Source organism: Formica exsecta, unplaced genomic scaffold (genome assembly GCF_003651465.1).
Source record: "Formica exsecta isolate Colony F162 unplaced genomic scaffold, ASM365146v1 scaffold160, whole genome shotgun sequence".
In the NCBI taxonomy this organism is placed as follows: domain Eukaryota; kingdom Metazoa; phylum Arthropoda; class Insecta; order Hymenoptera; family Formicidae; genus Formica; species Formica exsecta.
This window is the reverse complement of record NW_021848923.1, coordinates 670,896-688,139: the sequence shown is the minus strand read 5'-3', so window position 1 is coordinate 688,139 and position 17,244 is coordinate 670,896. Positions and strand designations below refer to the sequence as shown.

At 27.9% G+C, this 17,244-nt stretch overlaps 3 protein-coding genes across 8 annotated transcripts in view; 1 reads left to right on the top strand and 2 right to left on the bottom strand.

Annotated features, from left to right (window-relative positions):
• Positions 1-381, bottom strand: part of LOC115233122 (nibrin) — a 9,701-nt gene extending 9,320 nt beyond the window's left edge. For 2 of the 3 annotated variants that reach the window (XM_029803379.1, XM_029803380.1), the window contains exon 1: positions 60-381. In XM_029803379.1, coding sequence (XP_029659239.1) covers positions 60-96 — 37 coding nt within the window. In that variant the 5' untranslated portion in view covers positions 97-381. The remainder of the gene's footprint in view (positions 1-59) is intronic. The other variant, XM_029803381.1, reaches the window with a different exon arrangement.
• Positions 382-6,697: 6,316 nt separating this feature from the next.
• On the bottom strand, positions 6,698-10,819 carry LOC115233098. Of its 4 annotated transcripts, none has more exons than XM_029803341.1 (3): positions 10,735-10,819; positions 7,818-10,091; positions 6,698-7,306 (listed from the first exon to the last, which is right to left on the bottom strand). In XM_029803341.1, the coding sequence occupies exons 2-3, from the start codon at positions 9,489-9,491 to the stop codon at positions 7,055-7,057; spliced, it is 1,926 nt and encodes a 641-aa protein (XP_029659201.1). In that variant the 5' UTR covers positions 9,492-10,091; positions 10,735-10,819; the 3' UTR covers positions 6,698-7,054. The 4 variants fall into 4 exon arrangements, with proteins under 4 accessions (XP_029659201.1, XP_029659200.1, XP_029659199.1 ...); XM_029803340.1 differs by having other exon boundaries at positions 10,671-10,743; XM_029803339.1 differs by lacking the exon at positions 10,735-10,819 and adding an exon at positions 10,442-10,710.
• Positions 10,689-16,431, top strand: LOC115233097 (vacuolar protein sorting-associated protein 51 homolog). Its single transcript, XM_029803338.1, has 11 exons — positions 10,689-10,829; positions 11,084-11,288; positions 11,729-11,863; positions 11,920-12,141; positions 12,250-12,842; positions 13,776-13,989; positions 14,249-14,473; positions 14,651-14,982; positions 15,191-15,368; positions 15,996-16,108; positions 16,190-16,431. The coding sequence occupies exons 2-11, from the start codon at positions 11,208-11,210 to the stop codon at positions 16,296-16,298; spliced, it is 2,202 nt and encodes a 733-aa protein (XP_029659198.1). The 5' UTR covers positions 10,689-10,829; positions 11,084-11,207; the 3' UTR covers positions 16,299-16,431.
• The last annotated feature ends 813 nt before the right edge of the window (positions 16,432-17,244 follow it).

Genomic DNA, 17,244 nt, shown 5'->3' with positions numbered 1-17,244 from the left:
AAAATATTAAAATATAAAAATTAAATATAAAATTTCTTCATTTCTAACCATACACATACACGCACATATACCTTCATGTCCTTTAAGACACCACATGTTGAATATCACAGATATGGAATATAATTCAGAAATGGAATATAATTCAATTTATGTAAAAATCCGCAAAAAAATACATATAACAATATTTTAATTTTACAAAATCGTAGAGCTTATGTATCTAGAGATGCCCTGCGTACCGCAGTATAAGTATACAATAATGACACTACTGTCGGAGCATGTCGGAGCATGTCGGAGCATGTCGGAGGTCAAAGGTCAAAATTCGGATTTTCGGATTTCGGTGTTCGGAATGTGATGAAAGTTCGTGAGAAATATCCATAGATATATTATATATAGATAGAGCTTTGTGTCATCTTTGCCTAAAGCCCGTATCAGACTATGCATTGAAGATTGAGATTGAAGATTCAAAATCGAAATTTGACCAATCAGAATAAAGAAATTTTAGTCTCTTTCGTTCTGATTAGTCAAATTCTAATCTTTAATCTTCAATTTTCAATTTTCAATGCGTAGTCTGATACGGGCTTTATTACGGTTATGACCAAAATTTTTTCACGTGCAATGACCTTTAACATCAAATGCTCACTTCTGTTATTTTTTACTCGATGGGTGCACCCTGGTGAAATCGGAACACAGCCCCATATGTATGATATCGGCTGCGGTCGAGAAGACGCTAGAAATGCTTCGAAGCATTGCATTAACCAATTAGAATAAAGAAATCTTTAGTCTCTTTGTCCTGATTGGTCAATCAAACGCTTCGAAGCATTTCTAGCGTCTCTCCGACCGCAGCCATCGTCTAGACTTCATATATACGTCATTTAAAATATAATCTTTTAAAATTTAAATACTAATATGGAATGCTCTGTATAAAAATTAATTATTAAATATACATACAATGCATAATTAATCACTTTTTTTGCGCGCTAATATTAAGCTAAATATGTAAATATCATTTTAAAACATTTAAACTTCATTATAAATCATTTATAAGCAAAAATTTTTTAATTTACATTAAAAAATTAATATTTAAATTAAAATATTTACATTAAATTTTAATAGATATTAAGATTATGATATTTAAATAATGTTTATGATTTTATCAAACATTGATAATTTAATTGTGGAAACTTTACAATTTGCTAATAAACTGCAGAGATTAATGTTAATTAGGAGCTACCTCGATTTTTACGAAATTCACTATATATTTTATATATTTCAAAGAACGGAAGAACTAAATCTATGTATGTATGTGTGTGTGTATGTGAAGAGGAGGGAGGGCGGAGCGTGCGCGCGTACGTGTGTGTGGATAAGTTACTCTTATCCTGTCCACTGTATAATCACATTTAAAGGTAGTAATGCTTTATATACATAATATTGCCATGATAAGTTTTTTTAATACCTATACATATTAAACATTTATTCATAAAAGTACATTTTTTCGATTAACTTTTTTCTTTTTTTGAAGCTATTTTAATATTTATTTACATTAAGCATTATCAAAAAAACAAATTTTTGAAATTTTTCAATAGTGATTGAATAGTGTAATTAAAGAACATCTGTAAAAAAAATGTATTCAATATTTTCATTTATATAAATTGATTATAAATGGAGATTATATAGAACATTATGAAGAAAATAATAAACTCCATAGGAAGGAATAAATAAACTCCATTTTTTTTACTCTTTGATATTTTGAATTCTCCGGTGTTGTCAAACAAAAATTTGATATTTTATTTGATTTTTTAAACAAAACTATTATAAATACTATTTACTATAAATTATATCACAAATTACAAAAATAAATAAAAGATGCAGAAAACTTTTCAATAAACATTTCAAAACCTTGAATTAATATTTTGGAAAACATATAGTCCAATCAAAAAATATCAAATAATACAGTAGAACCTCTCTATCCTGTCTCTTACTATTTTAAATCAACTGTAGACTTATTTAATAAAGTAGAATTCTCTGTTTGTTATTCTCCCCTACATATTGTATGTTACCCCTATTACATATATTATCATGTAATCATGTATTAAGTAAAAAAATGAGTTAAAAATAAAAAATGACAATCACAGTTTTATTTTGTGAATAGAAGGCATCAAGATCCCATGCTATTTTGGAAAATAATGCGTCACTTCGATAATTTCGAGAATAGAGAAGTTCGCCGATTGTAGTATTTCATTGAAAATTAAATAAATTTAAACTTATCATTTCAGTATTATCGAAAATTTTTCAATCCACAAAACAAATCCAAATCCCAATTAAATTTTTCGAAAACTTTTTTGACTATTTTCATCAATCATTAAAATTAAGAAAGAATTCCTATTTAAAATATTCCTGCATCTTTAAAACTGATCGATCACCGTATTGACAATCGACAGCTTTAACATTGCTCTAGCCCGCGACGGTAACCGATGCATCAGCGGTATCAATTTTCTCAAGAAATAACTAATCTCGCTTCTGATAGGGAACATGGTCCTTCTCATAGTTCCCGTAATTATTTTCCGCCGTCTTGCTTTCTTCTTTTTCATCATATCTTTTTTTGAATCTTCCAACTCTTCCTTAAAATACTGTTTCTTTTTTACCTGCAATATTCAAAGTTATTTGAATAAATAATTATTATTTATTCAGATATTACAGATACAATATTACGTATTAAATATTTCAATTATTTATTCTCTAATTAACTAATACTTATTTTCTTCCATTTCAAATTAATCATTAATCACCAAAAAAAAAGGGATGTGTGTGTGTGTACACATTGTCTACAATCATATTTGTTATTGATTAATTGCAGAATTAACTATTATAAGAGAGAACTTGACTGTCTAAAAGTCTTAAGTATTTTTAATTATTTCCTGGTTTACGAATAAAAGTAAATTATATATTTATATATATTTACAAATCTTTATAAAAATTGAATCTTTATCTAAAGTAGATAATTATTAATAGTAGATAACTACACAATTGTACATATATACACATATAAAAATGTATAAATACATTTTTATATGTGTATATACAATTGTGTTTTTGGCAAATATTTAATCATTGAAATGTGAAGTGTCATTAATATAATTTATTATTTTCTTGCCAAACTAGATAATTACTTTGTGTAGAATTCTTGGTTTAAAAGAAAAATGTTCTTTATGTCTATTCAAAGTCCTAAGCGAAGGCAGTGGAATATGTTGTTCTTTACGAAGATACTCATAGCCTTTGTTGTTAAGCATAAAAAGCCACTGAAATGCTTTCTGAATAGTTTCTGAAGACCATGTTCCGGAAGTTTTAGTTGTATCACGATTCAAAAAATTCAGTTGGTCCTCATTAAAGATCTTTTCAATTTTTGATTGATTTGCAGCTAAATTTTTTTTCAGTCTGTTATTCTGGAAGAATAAATAAATGCAAATAAGAATCACTTATTCATATCACTTGAATTTAATAAGTACATATTTTTAAAATATAAAGAATATGAAGCCGCTATAACATATAAATATATTAATATTTTAAAATTACAAAAAAATAATATTGCTTACCTTATCACATAGTACTTTATTGTGTCTTGTCAAGTCAACAACCCTCTTTTCTAAATATTTATACCGTGATATCTCATCCATAAAAGTTTCAGATTCCTTAGAAATATTAACAGAGAAATCATTCTCTTTTTCGCAGGTGGATGACTGACATGAAGACACTGTCATATTTACTTCACCTTTCGTAAACAAAAATATCGTTGAATGTACAATTAAATATAGACTAATGAAAATGCTGTTAATATTCTTACTTGTATGTAATTGTTCAGGTGCTGGTTGTGAGCATGTTTTAATAGGGCTATAGGTGAATATTGTAGGAACAGCATTAGACTTGAGTACTAGATATCCTGCATTATTAATTTTTTCAAATTGCGAAATATCAAAGTGGCCCTTGAAAATTTACAAAAACAAAATACATCAAATAAAAATAACTACAAGTGTATATAGCATGACCTCATTAGATACAACTTAAATTTATACATTTCATTGCCATTAAAACAAAAACAATGTATTGATTGTTCCGAATAAAAGTTCTAATATTCTAATAGAAATTATTAAATTTACTTCACAAATACTCCAGTATGGATGTGCCATGATTTCGTCATATGTGAATCCACATTTTTCAGCCCATATTTTTATTTTTTCAGGCCGTTTTTTAGGAAATCTGAAAAACCTGTACTTATCTTTTGCAGAGTTTCTGCAATTTCGTATGCAACAAGAGGTCACCATTTTATATAATTAGCTTATTTATATTTCCTACTGATAACAATAACCTAATCTAATCTATTTCGTTTCTCTGAGATTTCGCTTAGAATTTATTTGTCAACTGATCAATTGTATGACTGCGCACAATCGATTCTTGCATTATGGGTTTCGAAAAGTTCGTGACATTGGCCTAGTTTACATCGATATACTTTAATTAATATGTACTAAATACTATACTGACTGATCATAATCATTCTTTAAAGGAATGGCTATGATTGGCCAGTGTAGTACTTAATATGATTAAAGTATATCGGTGTAAACTAGGCCTATGTCGATGTAAACTAGCCATTAAGTTATCAATCCCTCGGTACTCATGATGCTATGCAAAGAATCGATTGTGCGTAATCGCACAATTGATGAGTTGACAAGTGGTTTTTTTTTTTAAACTATAGTTAATATATACAAAATAATAACTGTATTCTGTGTGTGCGCAAGTATCATTATTCGTGTGTTTTTTCCTAATATTTAAAATAAATTTTTTTTTATTTGTGTTAATATTTTTTATTGTTACAATTTGTATTATTATTCGATATATATATATATATATATGTGTGTGTGTGTGTGTGTGTGTGTGTGTGTGTGTGCATGTATGTGAAAGAGAGAGAGATGACAATTTTTTTTTCGTTTACAGAAAATTACGTTCCAAAAAAAACATTCTTGCCGAGAAAAATTTTACTCAATGGTCGGCTCGGAATAAATCGCTTGAAAAAATTTCGGAATGGTCAAAATAGAGAAAAATTTTCCTCGGATGAGAAACGTTTTAAAATATGTAATCTTTTAAATGCTAATATGGAACGCTCTGTATAAAAATAATTATTAAATATACAAAATGCATAGTTAATCACTTTTCTTGCGCGCTAATTAAGTTAAATATGTAAATATAATTCTAAAGTATTAAAACTTTATTATAAATCATTCAGGAATAAAAACTTCATTATTTTAATTTTAATATTTATATTAAAATCGTTTCAATAAATATTAGGATTATAATATTTGGTACAAATGTTTATGATTTTATCAAACATTGATCATTTAATTGTGAAAACTTTACAATTTGCTAATAAATCGCAGAGATATATGTTCATTATAGGAGCTATTTCGATTTTTTTGAAACTCACTATATATTTTACATATTTCGAAGAGCGTAAGAACTAGATCTATGTATATGTGGAGGGGGGGGGGTGGAGCGTGCGCGCGTACGTGTGCGTGGATAAGTTACTTTTATCCTATCTTCTGTATAATCACGTTTGAGGACAATAATATTTTACATACATAATATATTGCTATAAAAGTTTTTTTGTAAAATAATGCTAACGTTCATAAAGCTAATATTAATTTCACATGCTTCAAAATATATGTAAAATAATATCTTTTTATTTTTATTCCTTCCAACAATTTTACTCTCTCTAAAGTATATATAATCTCTCTGTCTCTCTCTCTCTCTTTTTTATATTATTATTTGTTGCAAATTTGAGTAATGTTTAAGAAGAGACAAAGAATCGTTATTTCTAATTTTCATAAAACAATGGTTCTTTATTTCTTCTTAGGTGTTGATTATACTCGATGCAAAAATTCTCTGCTTTAAAATTTACAAAGTAATTCTCTCTCTTTTTATTTCTAGACATCGATAATTCTATACTTTTAAAATACATAGACTATGCAAGTTTTAAAAAAATTAATAAAGTGACTTATACATATTAAACATTTATCCATAAAAGTATATTTTTCCGATTAACTTTCTTCTTTTTTTGAAGCTATTTCAATATCTTTTTACATTGAGCATTGTCAAAGAAACAAAATTTTCGAAATTTTTTAACAGTGATCGACTAATATAATTAAAGAACATGCAAAAAATGTATTAAATATTTTCTTTTATATAAATCCATTATAAACGAAGATTATGAAAAATTATAAAAAGTCAATAAATTCCATTTTTGCTTTTTGATATTTTGAATTCTCCAGCGTTGTCGAATAAAAATTTATTCCTCGCGATATCCAAGATGATTTTTTAAACAAAACTCTTATAAATTACAATTTTAATTACGCGGGCAATTAAGAACCAGACGCAGATGATCGTGTGCGTCAGACCCCACATACTATTATAAATTATAAATACTATTTACTATAAATTATATCATGAATTACAAAAATAAATAGAAGTTGCAGAAAACTTTTCAATAAACATTTCAAAACCTTGAATCAATATTTTGGGAAACATATAGACCAATTAAACAATATCGAATAATACAGTAGAACTTCTCTATTATGTATCTCACCGTTTTAAATCAGCTGTAGACTTATATAATAAACTAGTATTCTCTGTTTATGTTATTCTCCCCTATTACATATTGTATATTACTCCTATTACATATATTATCACGTGAGCATGTATTAAATGAAAAAATAAGTTAAAAATAAAAAATGCCAATGATAGTTTTATTCTGTGAATAGAAGGCGGTCCCATGTTATTTTGAAAAATAATACGGGACTTCGACAAGAATAGAGGAATTCGCCGATTGTAGTATTTCATTGAAAATTAAATAAATTCAAACTTAACGACATTTCAGAATTGCCGAGCATTTTTCAATCCACAAAATGAAACAAATCGAAATCCCAATTAAATTTTTCGAAAACTTCTTCGACCATTTTCACCAATCAATAAAATTAAGAAAGAACTCCGATTTTAAAAAATATCTGCATTTTCAAAGCTGATCGATCACCATATTGACAATCGATAGCTTCAACGTCGCTCTGACCCGCGATGGTAAGCGATGCATCAGCGGTGCCATTTTTCTCAAGAAATGCCTAATCTCGCTTCTGATAGGGAACATGGTTCTTTTCATGGTTCCTGTAATTTTATTCCGTCGTCTTGCCTTCTTCCTCTTCATCATATGTTTTTTTGAATCATCCAACTCTTCAAAATGTGTCTTTTTTCCAATCTGTTTCTTTTTTACCTGCAATATTCAAAGTTATTTAAATAAATAATTATTATTTATTCAGAGATATTACAGATACAATATTATGTATTAAATATTTGAATTATTTATTCTCTAATTAACTAATAATTATTTTCTTTCATTTCAAATTAATCATTAATCACCAATAAAAAAAAGGATGTGTGTATGTACACATCATCTAAAATCATATTTGTTATTGATTAGTTGCAGAATTAACTATTATAAGAGAGAATTTGACGATATAAAATATTTTTAATTATTTTCTGGTTTGCAAATAAAAGTAAATTATATATTTACAAATCTTTATAAAAATCAAATCTTTATCTAATATCGTAGATAATTATTATATCTGTAAATATATTTTTATATGTGTATATACAATTGTGTTTTTGACAAATATTTAATCATTGAAATATGAATTGTAATTATAATTGACAATTTACTTGAATATATTGCATATTTATATAATCGCTGTTCGTTAGTCGCGAATATATTTTGCTCAACTTACACTCACCTGCAGCCCAGCTTCGTCTTCCAAAATTTCCAAAGAGTGCGGAGGCGCCTTTTTTTTCTCTATTTGTACTTTATTAGATTTTAAAATCTCCTTATTAGATTCTGTAGACATTGATAAAATTTTTACTAAACTTTTGTCCAGGTTCTGCTTCGTTTTTTGCAAGATAACAGAAGTTTGATTGTTCTTCATCCAAATTTGTTGTTCGCTCGAATTACTCGTAAAATTTTTCGTCTTGCTTTGTTTTTTCATCCTCGAAGCTTTCTGGAGATTTTGCTGTTGTTGTTCTTGTTCTGGAAGATTTATTTTGATTAACAGTCCCGGAGGAATACTCGACAAACTATGAACTGGTATTGGAGCTCCAAGCGTCGATATATCTCCAGTAAACGGCACTATAATCTTCTTGATGTTTCCCTGAACATTATTTGCAACATTATTTGAAGCGACATTATTGATTGTAATGGGTTGAAATTGATCTCCCAACTGGATCTTCCAGTTGGTCGTGGGTGGAAGAGGTAATTTTTTCACTTGGTTCTCTGTATTATTAGAATCAAGTCTAGGAATATTAATAGAGGTCGGTCTTCGGGATTTCCCCCGTTTTTTCGCCAGTGGTGCAGGTTTATTGTCAACCTTGGGCTTCTTGCTGGATACAAGTGGTCTAGAGCCCGGGCGCTTCAAGACTTTGGAAGGATCTTTATTATTTTCTTCAATGTACTGATCATCCTCATTTTGCTCGGAAACATTTTCACTTTCTGAAATATCCTTTATTGTGGGCACTGCATCGCATGGGCCGGTCTTGTTGAAATTCTGCTTAGTCTGGAAGTGTTTGGAACACAACACGAGCTTGCGTATTTGATTGGGCGACATTTTGAGTAGGTCTTCGCGGCCGAGAAATTGGCACCAGCGTAAGCATCGACCTATTTCGTATGCCGGAAACGGGTGAAACTTGTAACGTTCAATCTTATTTCTTGGATCGGACCTCAACCGACCACAAGCCGCGCAAGCTTGGCTTTCTAGTACTTCAGTAGACAATGATTCCAGCTTTTTGCACTTATCTGGAAAGGTGGAAAGTTTCAATTCAGGCTGCAAATCGATAATAGACGGCCCTGATTGGTCCAGCTGGTCCGCATCGCGAATGTTAGGAATAGCATTTTCTATTAATCTTCCCTTATATCCTGGAACAAACTGGGAACGATCAAAATGCTTAGAACAGATATAACAAAAGAGGATTTCTTTCCTCGTTAATCTGTAATAAGAGTCTACGCCAACAAAATCTAGCCATTTGAGGCAGCGAAATTCTTCTCCAGGGAAATGATGGAAGGTTGTTCCATCGTAATCTGCCGCAGGTGGATCTCTTCGTGTTTTTCCACAAAGGACACATGTTATATTATACAAACTCTGTTTAGGATCATAAACTGATGGAACTGCAGTATAATTTAAGCGGTCTAAATACTCATTGAGAAAGTCTTGGGGCTGGAAATGCTTGGAGCAAATCATACGTTGAAGAAGTTGCTTTTTTGTAAGTTTGTAAAGATCCTCACGACCGCAAAACTCGAGCCAATAGCGGCAACGAGGCTCGTCGTTCACCGGAAAACCAAAAAACATGTACTCTTCCTCGCGGTTGTTGGGGTTCATGCGCGAACGACCACAGACGACACAAGGATGTGGCATAGTTGTGATATTGTAGTTCTTAATAATCAAGTGAACCTAGTTCATAATTCAAATTTGAAGCTGTAAATTTCGGAAGTCAAATAACCTTTGTATTCTTCATCCTCATAGTTATAGCTTGAGAGAAATTGTAACTTTTAATAAATTCTTCTTTCTCATAATTAGATTAGTTACCCTTGAATGTAAACAAATCTTTCTTTTCATAGTTTGCAGTTGTAGCTTTAAAAATATATTATAAACATAAAAATCTCTTCTTTTTAATAGTTTGAAATTGATATTATAACTGTTAAAAAAGAGTCAAATAGCTTTCAAACATTCTTCTCATAACTTTTCATAGTTTAAACTTGAAATTGTGACTACTGTATTCTTTCTCTTCCATAACTCATGATTGAAATTGTAATCCTTGAACGTCAAGAGATCTTCAAATCTTTTTCTTTCATAACTCACATTGAAATTGTGATTTTCAAAGGTTAAGTTGTCTTCAAGTTTTTCCTCTTCACAGTGCAGCTTAATGCGACAATTAACTCATAATTGTAGAAACTTTTAGAATGAAATTTTATTTTTGCATCATTTGCATTGTTTCTTCCGTATATCCTATTACAGCTGAAAATAATTATAAGATATATTAAAGATATTAACAATTGACAATTAATAGAAGATAGGACAGAAAGTTAAAGATGTATATGTGTGTGTGTGTGTGTGTGTGTGTGTGTGTGTGTGTGTGTGTGTGTGTGTGTGTGTGTGTGTGTGTGTGTGTGTGTGTGTGTGTGTGTGTGTGTGTGTGTGTTTCTATTTTTTATAATATCTATGTTTTAAAATATATAAATTTTATTTTGCTTTATTTTCTTGTTTATTACACTGAAAGAGGTTAAGTTGCAAGAAAATTTAATAAAATTTATTGATAGATGGAATAGCAACAAGTTAGATTGAATTTAAAATCGATTGTATATTACTTCTCTTATAGTTTGATGAACAATTTGTGGAGTAATTCCTATCTGATTATTTCGTCACAACTTTAAAGTATATTTTAAACAAAAAAGAGATCTATAATTACTAAATTTCAGTCTTCCAAATAATGGATAACTTAAGAAAGCACTCAAAAATATTTATTTTACTAGAATTCGCAAAAGGCTTGAATTATTGAGAAAATATTGTTAATTTATTAAAGAATTGAACGTATACTTCTTGCAGCGACGATTGAGGTTATGTTGCTTTGCTCGCCAACGTTCAGAGAGAAATATCTAACCTGTAAATGTCATTGTGGATAATTTGATAGCAGATTGATAATTGTTGATATTTGTCAGTGCAGTATTAGCAAGATAAAATAATATAATAAAAATTGTAAGTAGTAAAATTGATATTGTTGTTTAAAGAACGAAAATTTTTATATTTATTTAAAAAATTTATATCAAAATGTTTTCTTTTTACGATAATGGAAAATATACCTGGAAATGCTTTCGTATAGTATTATTATAAAAAAGAAAAAAAAATAATAATGTAATTATAAGTGTAATTACGATAAATAGTACAGTAGTACAGTAGTTTGAAAATTTAAGATTTATGTCTCATATGCAGTGTTATTGTCTCATATTCAGGGTTGCAATATAAATCATCCGTTTATATAATATATAGCAAAAAATTCAAATAAATTAGTAATTGAAGACGAATAAGAATTAAATAAAATTTCTTTTAATTCCTGGGAAAAAATATTTTTAAAAGATGGCAGAAAGTGTCAACAATCCATATGACATTAATGGGCAACATTTCAATTCTGACATGTATTTTCAAAAATTATTAAAGGTGAGTTTATTAAAATATAAATATTTAAATAAATATTTTAAAGAATCAGTTAAAAAGTAATAAATGTATTGAAAACTAATTATTAATAATATACATATATAATTAAGATATAAATTAAATAAAACTTTAATTTAAATTAAGAATTATTTAAATCAATTATTTTTGTAATTTTCTCAATATAAAGTTTTTGTTGTACATAAAGAATTATATATTTTATTAAATTTTACATAGACGAGACACAGAATAACATACGCTAGAGAATATATCATCAATATATAAAAATTACTGCGGCCTAGCATATTGTGTCTTTTATTTGCTAATTACAAATTTTTATACATAATTTTATTTATTTTAATTAAAAAATTTATTTAATATAATTTTCTTATAAATCTTAATTTTTTTAAATTGATTGCATTATTTAATCTCTTTTTTTGACATAGGAATGCACATTAAAACAAATTATGGATCACGAAGCTGAGATTATAAAAAACACTCAGATTTTACATTCAGATATGCAGACTTTGGTATATGAAAATTACAATAAATTCATATCTGCCACCGATACTATTCGTAAGGTAAGTCTATAATTATAAAATCACTAGATTTGTTTTTAATTTTGAATACAATTTAGATGAAAGCAGATTTTAAGGAAATGGAGGACAGTATGGATCTCTTGGCGAAGAATATGGATAGTATCACTTCTTTTTCAGAGCAGATCTCTTCAACTTTACATGGAACAAGACAAAAAATTGCTAAGTTGTCCTCTGTACATACTCTGTTAAAAAAATTGCAGTTTCTTTTCAAACTGCCTGGCAATCTCAAAGATAGAATAAATGAAGAGAAGTATGAGCAAGTATGCATTTAAAGTTTATTTATACTTGAGTATATAAGACATAATAATAATATAACTTCTCTTTTATATAAATTCTTAAGTCTTCATTTATAAGTGTTTTAATTTCAGGCAGTTAAAGATTATGTTCGCGCGCAAAGAGTTTTAGATCAATACAGTAATATGCCATCCTTGCAAGGCATACAGAAAGATTGTGAAGACATTTTGGAAGAACTAAAATCCAAACTCAGGTTACAATTTCACAAAAGAGACACTTCCACTAAGGCTCTAGCTGACACTGTTGAACTTTTGTTAAAATTAAAAGAACCAGCTGAATCCTTATGCATTGAATTCTTGATGCATACTGAAGGAAGGTTAACAGAACAATTAGAAATCCTGAAAGATACATGCGAAAACGACATTATAGAGTTTATGGACATGGCTTCTTCAAGATTCCTTAATAACTTGTGTCTAATTGTGGCTTCTTATAACGATATGTTCATAAATCGATTATTGGAAGACAATGATTTAGTTGATGACTTTGAGATAAAAGCTGAAAATCATTTGAATAAATTTATTGTGAGCAATATGAAAAAATATTTTGATTTAGTGAGCAAACGAGTAGAAGATGTGAGTGATACAGCACTTTTGGTGAGAGCTCTTGACAGATTTCATCACGATCTGCAGGCAATGAATATATCATGCGAGGAAAAGGACTTTGCCAGGTGATGAAGAAATAGGAAAACATTAAAATAAACTAAAAGTAATTTGGAATAAAATGTATAAATAAGAAATATAGAATAGAAAATGTGTTTGATAAAAATTAAAGTAGAATAAATATCAAATATAGAATACTTTTATAGTTTAAACCACCAAACTTAAAATGTGAATTAAAATTATACAAAATAAGAAATTTTCCTGAAAATATGTTCACAAACATTTTATTTTAAAGATATCGACATCTAAATATGCAAATAAAATAAAATATTTTATTGTAATTCGATATTTATGTAATTCTATTTATCTAATAATTAATAATGATTAATAATGATCTCGAATAATTAATAATGATTAATAATGATCTCGATTTTATTATATCAAACTCTGCCATTGTTCACACACAGATTTGCATTAAATTGTTAGAATTAAGCAAAAGTGCACATAGTATTTGGACAGGTCATTTTGAACATTTTTAGAAGTTAAAATTTTATTGATTATATATTAAACAAATAAAATTGCATAAAAGTCAGTTTTTTTTATTGTATATTTATTCTATTTATATAATTTTATTCCATCTGCATGTTTAATATTTCTAAAATGTTTGTGAGTATACTCCCAAGGGGAAATAATATTTTTCTTTTTATTCCAACATTCTTAATTAAAATTTGATATTTAGCATTTAGACTACAAGCAGCTTATATAATAATAGTATATATGTTGTTGCAGTATTTTTATAAAATCTGTCTTTCTACAAAGCTATTTTATAAAGTGCTGAGTTATTGTAAGACAGCGTTTTATAAAAAGCCAGAATTTACAAAGAAACATTGCAACACATACATAAAACTAATAAGACACACTTTTGTGTGTGTGTGTGTGTGTGTGTGTATAATATGATAAAACAAAAAATAATAAAATAAATTAAAATAATTATTTTGCAGAATTGGGATCGACATTATTGTTAACGCTGGCCGAAAGCAATGTCGCAATCATTTGCACAATTTGAAGCAACACTTAAACGAGACTTTAGTGAAAGTAAGGCAGACATTAGCCACCAAACTCACACAGAATAGCGATGGGAATTTAGCAGAACTTCAAGCCATGCTCATCATACCCATCATTGAAAAAATTAAAGGAGTGCTACAAGATTTATCAGTTTGTATTTCCTTTCATCTAATTTATTTATTCTGCTCTTTAGATTTTTTATTGTCATTATTCACATTAATGAACATATCTTCAATAATCTTCATATATAGCAATCTTTATATATATGTATAGATTTCAAGATATTGGTTGAGACTTTAATCTTATTTTAACTGCTCATTTATGTATTATTTTGAACTTTAGAGTATAATCTAATAATATAAACGTGAACAAAAAAAAAGATATAAATTAGTCACAATTGTTCCTCTAGGAATTTTTGCCAGAAAGGTTGTCGTTCAATCTAAAAACGCAGTTTCTGCAAAGTTTTTGTGTGGATGAAGTGAGAGAAGGATTAGTAGTCGGTTTTTTACATCATCTTAAAGCTACAGCAGCTGGATTCTGCAATGGATCTGATGTGCCAAAATTTCCACCTACCTTGTTACTTTTGCTTAGCAAAATGTGCATCGACTATAAAGAGATCCACGTCGATTATTTGGTATTTAAAAATAGAAATATTTAAAAAAATATTGTGGTCAATTATATAATAATATAATATACATAAAAATACCAATATTAAAGTTAAAATACAAGTGAAGTTAAAATATAAATACTAAATAAATAATTTAAAAAAATAAATATAGAATATATAAATATATATTTGTATATCTTGTAGCTCAAGGAAACCGACGATCTTTTCAATATTGCTCGATATACATCTTCAGAAAACATAACTCCTATATCAGAAATGTGCGATCACTTTCAAGAAGCTGCTCAAAATTTGCTGAATCATTATGTACGAATTCAAGGACTAGCAGTTTCTCAAATGTTAAGGAAATCTGTAGAAACTAGAGATTGGTTACACACAATTGAACCAAGAACTGTGAGAGCTGTAATGAAGAGAGTTGTCGAAGATGTAACAGCTATTGATTCCCAAGTTGCTGCTCTCTATGATGACAATAATAGTCAAATAGATAGAAGTAGTGACAGCAGTAGGAAGACTCGCAGGTAAAAAACTAAGAATCTGTTTAATTAAATATATTTTGTTTTCTTGGAAATTATATCTGACTATAGATATAAAAACGAAATTTCATGCAATGCAATACTAATTGTATGTATTTTTGGATTTTGAAATATTCTTCAGGTTTTTTCCCGTATTTATTATTTAAACGTTAAATTCTTAAATTTGAGATAAATAATCCAAGTTTTTTTTTAGCATTAGTGTCTCAAGGCATCATTATAGGTCAAACTGGTCGTCCTACACACCCAGTCACATCGATTCCTCTCTAGTGTCGAATATTCATAAACTGTTCTCTGAACGAATCGAGATTTTTTCATCTGTGCAATTCGACAAGGCGTCTATTCTAACAGGAATTATCAAAATAAGTTTAAAAGTAATATTAATGATAATATACTATTCTTTAATAAATGTTAAGAAAATTAAGAATATTTTCTCTAGAATATAATAACAATAATATCAAATATAATATCGAAAATTTGTAATATAATAATGTAATACTAGACTTAATTTATTTAATCATTCATTTAGATTAAATCTCTTTATGTTTTATTTTTTATTTATTATTCATTAAATCATTAGTTTCATACACAATTTGTTATTTTAGTCCATTTTATACATTTATTATTTTTCAATTTTTTAATTATTTATTTATTAATTTTCTTATTTGTTATGTATTAAATAATTATTTTTTAGCATATAGAGTGATAAAAATTCTTCCGGATTAATACTTTTAGCAAGCAATGTACTGGCATAATGATCGCTCAGGTGCAGAATGGTCAATGATAAAATAGCACAGCTATTATCCACTTTGTAAAGTTGATTCATCTTTTCAACTTTGCCATTGTTCACTATGCAATATACGTTTCATATTTTTGCCATTGTTTACAGCTGTTGTAAAAAACTGTTGCTTAATAATTATTTATTTTAATGACAATTTTTTAAAATAAATTATTCTAAAATATTTTTCAATAAAATATGTTTCTCTCTTTTTTGTATATAGACTTTTCTAGAATGTGTGAGATTGCGAACGTTCAGTAAATACGGCTTGCAACAAATCCAAGTGGACACTCATTATTTGCAGCTTTATCTCTGGGGATTTGTGTCGGATGAAAAGTAAAATTTAAATTTTATTCTTTGCAGGATAAATAAAAAGAATAGTTTTATATTTACGCTAAAATATTTTATTATTTGTAGCGTGGTTCATTTTTTACTGGACGAGATTTTGGGTAGTGCAGTACACAGATGTCTGGAACCGGTTTTGATGGAGCCCAGTGTGGTGGATATTATTTGTGAAAGAGGCTGAATTATGAAAAACTAAAAATTATCTTGTGCAATTGCATACACTATATATAATGTCATAAATAGTAAAATATATAGTTTATATAAATATGAGTAACAATTATAATATGAGAGTATATATGTATAATAAATAAAATAATTATATATATATATATGTTTTATCTCTCTTGTCATTTACATAAGTACATTTCTCTTTTGTATTAATATTATATAATTATAGTTTAAATTATCACAGTAAAAGATTCAATTTTACACACTATGCTTTTCTGTTTTCATCATTTTCCATTGTATTGTAAAGCCAGTTTGCTATTTCGTTCTTTTCTGTAATTCCCACCTATATCTTACTCAAACCATAAAGCTATTAAGGTTTAGTGCACGGTATAAGAAAGCAGCACAGGGTCAAATGATTTTAATAAGTCTTAATTCTTCTTCGCCACATTCTGTACTTTCGAATTTTTCCACTGATCACACTTCTTTGTTTTTTAAAATTCTTTTTTTAAAGCACATACAATTTTTATTATATATATTTTTTATTAGTAAATTAAAATAGATTTGTATACAAACATATACATACATATAACATATTTAATACATTTTATTTTTCTATTATGTTATTATTATGTTTTACATTTTTTAATACATATATTTTTATTTACATAGATGTTTTGTTTATTCTCTTTCACTTCTACTTATTTAATTATACTTTTACTTCTTTATTTATTATTGATTTAATCTCTTCTGTCTTTTATTATTTTTTTATCTCATTAAAATTATTTGACACGTAGTATATTATATTATAATATTTTTACTATAATAATCTACTGGGATATGATCGATCAATTAAGAGATGAACGGGGTCGCGATAAGTTCATATTGTATGGGATACCAGGGAGAACTTAGTTGTAGCCCCTTGACAGTGGCTGCTCTCGACTTAATTCAGACTTCCTCTC

What these genes read in the sequence shown, in the direction of transcription:
- LOC115233098 (XM_029803341.1), bottom strand. Translation starts at nt 9,491, where the DNA reads ATGCCACATCCTTGTGTCGTCTGTGGTCGTTCGCGCATGAACCCCAAC. An exon ending in AAGCTGGGCTGCAGGTGAGT is followed by an intron (nt 7,307 to 7,817) that starts GTAAGTTGAGCA and finishes TGAATATTGCAG; the next exon opens with GTAAAAAAGAAACAGATTGG.
- LOC115233097 (XM_029803338.1), top strand. Translation starts at nt 11,208, where the DNA reads ATGGCAGAAAGTGTCAACAATCCATATGACATTAATGGGCAACATTTC. An exon ending in AGATCCACGTCGATTATTTG is followed by an intron (nt 14,474 to 14,650) that starts GTATTTAAAAAT and finishes TATATCTTGTAG; the next exon opens with CTCAAGGAAACCGACGATCT. An exon ending in TTATCAAAATAAGTTTAAAA is followed by an intron (nt 15,369 to 15,995) that starts GTAATATTAATG and finishes TTTTGTATATAG; the next exon opens with ACTTTTCTAGAATGTGTGAG.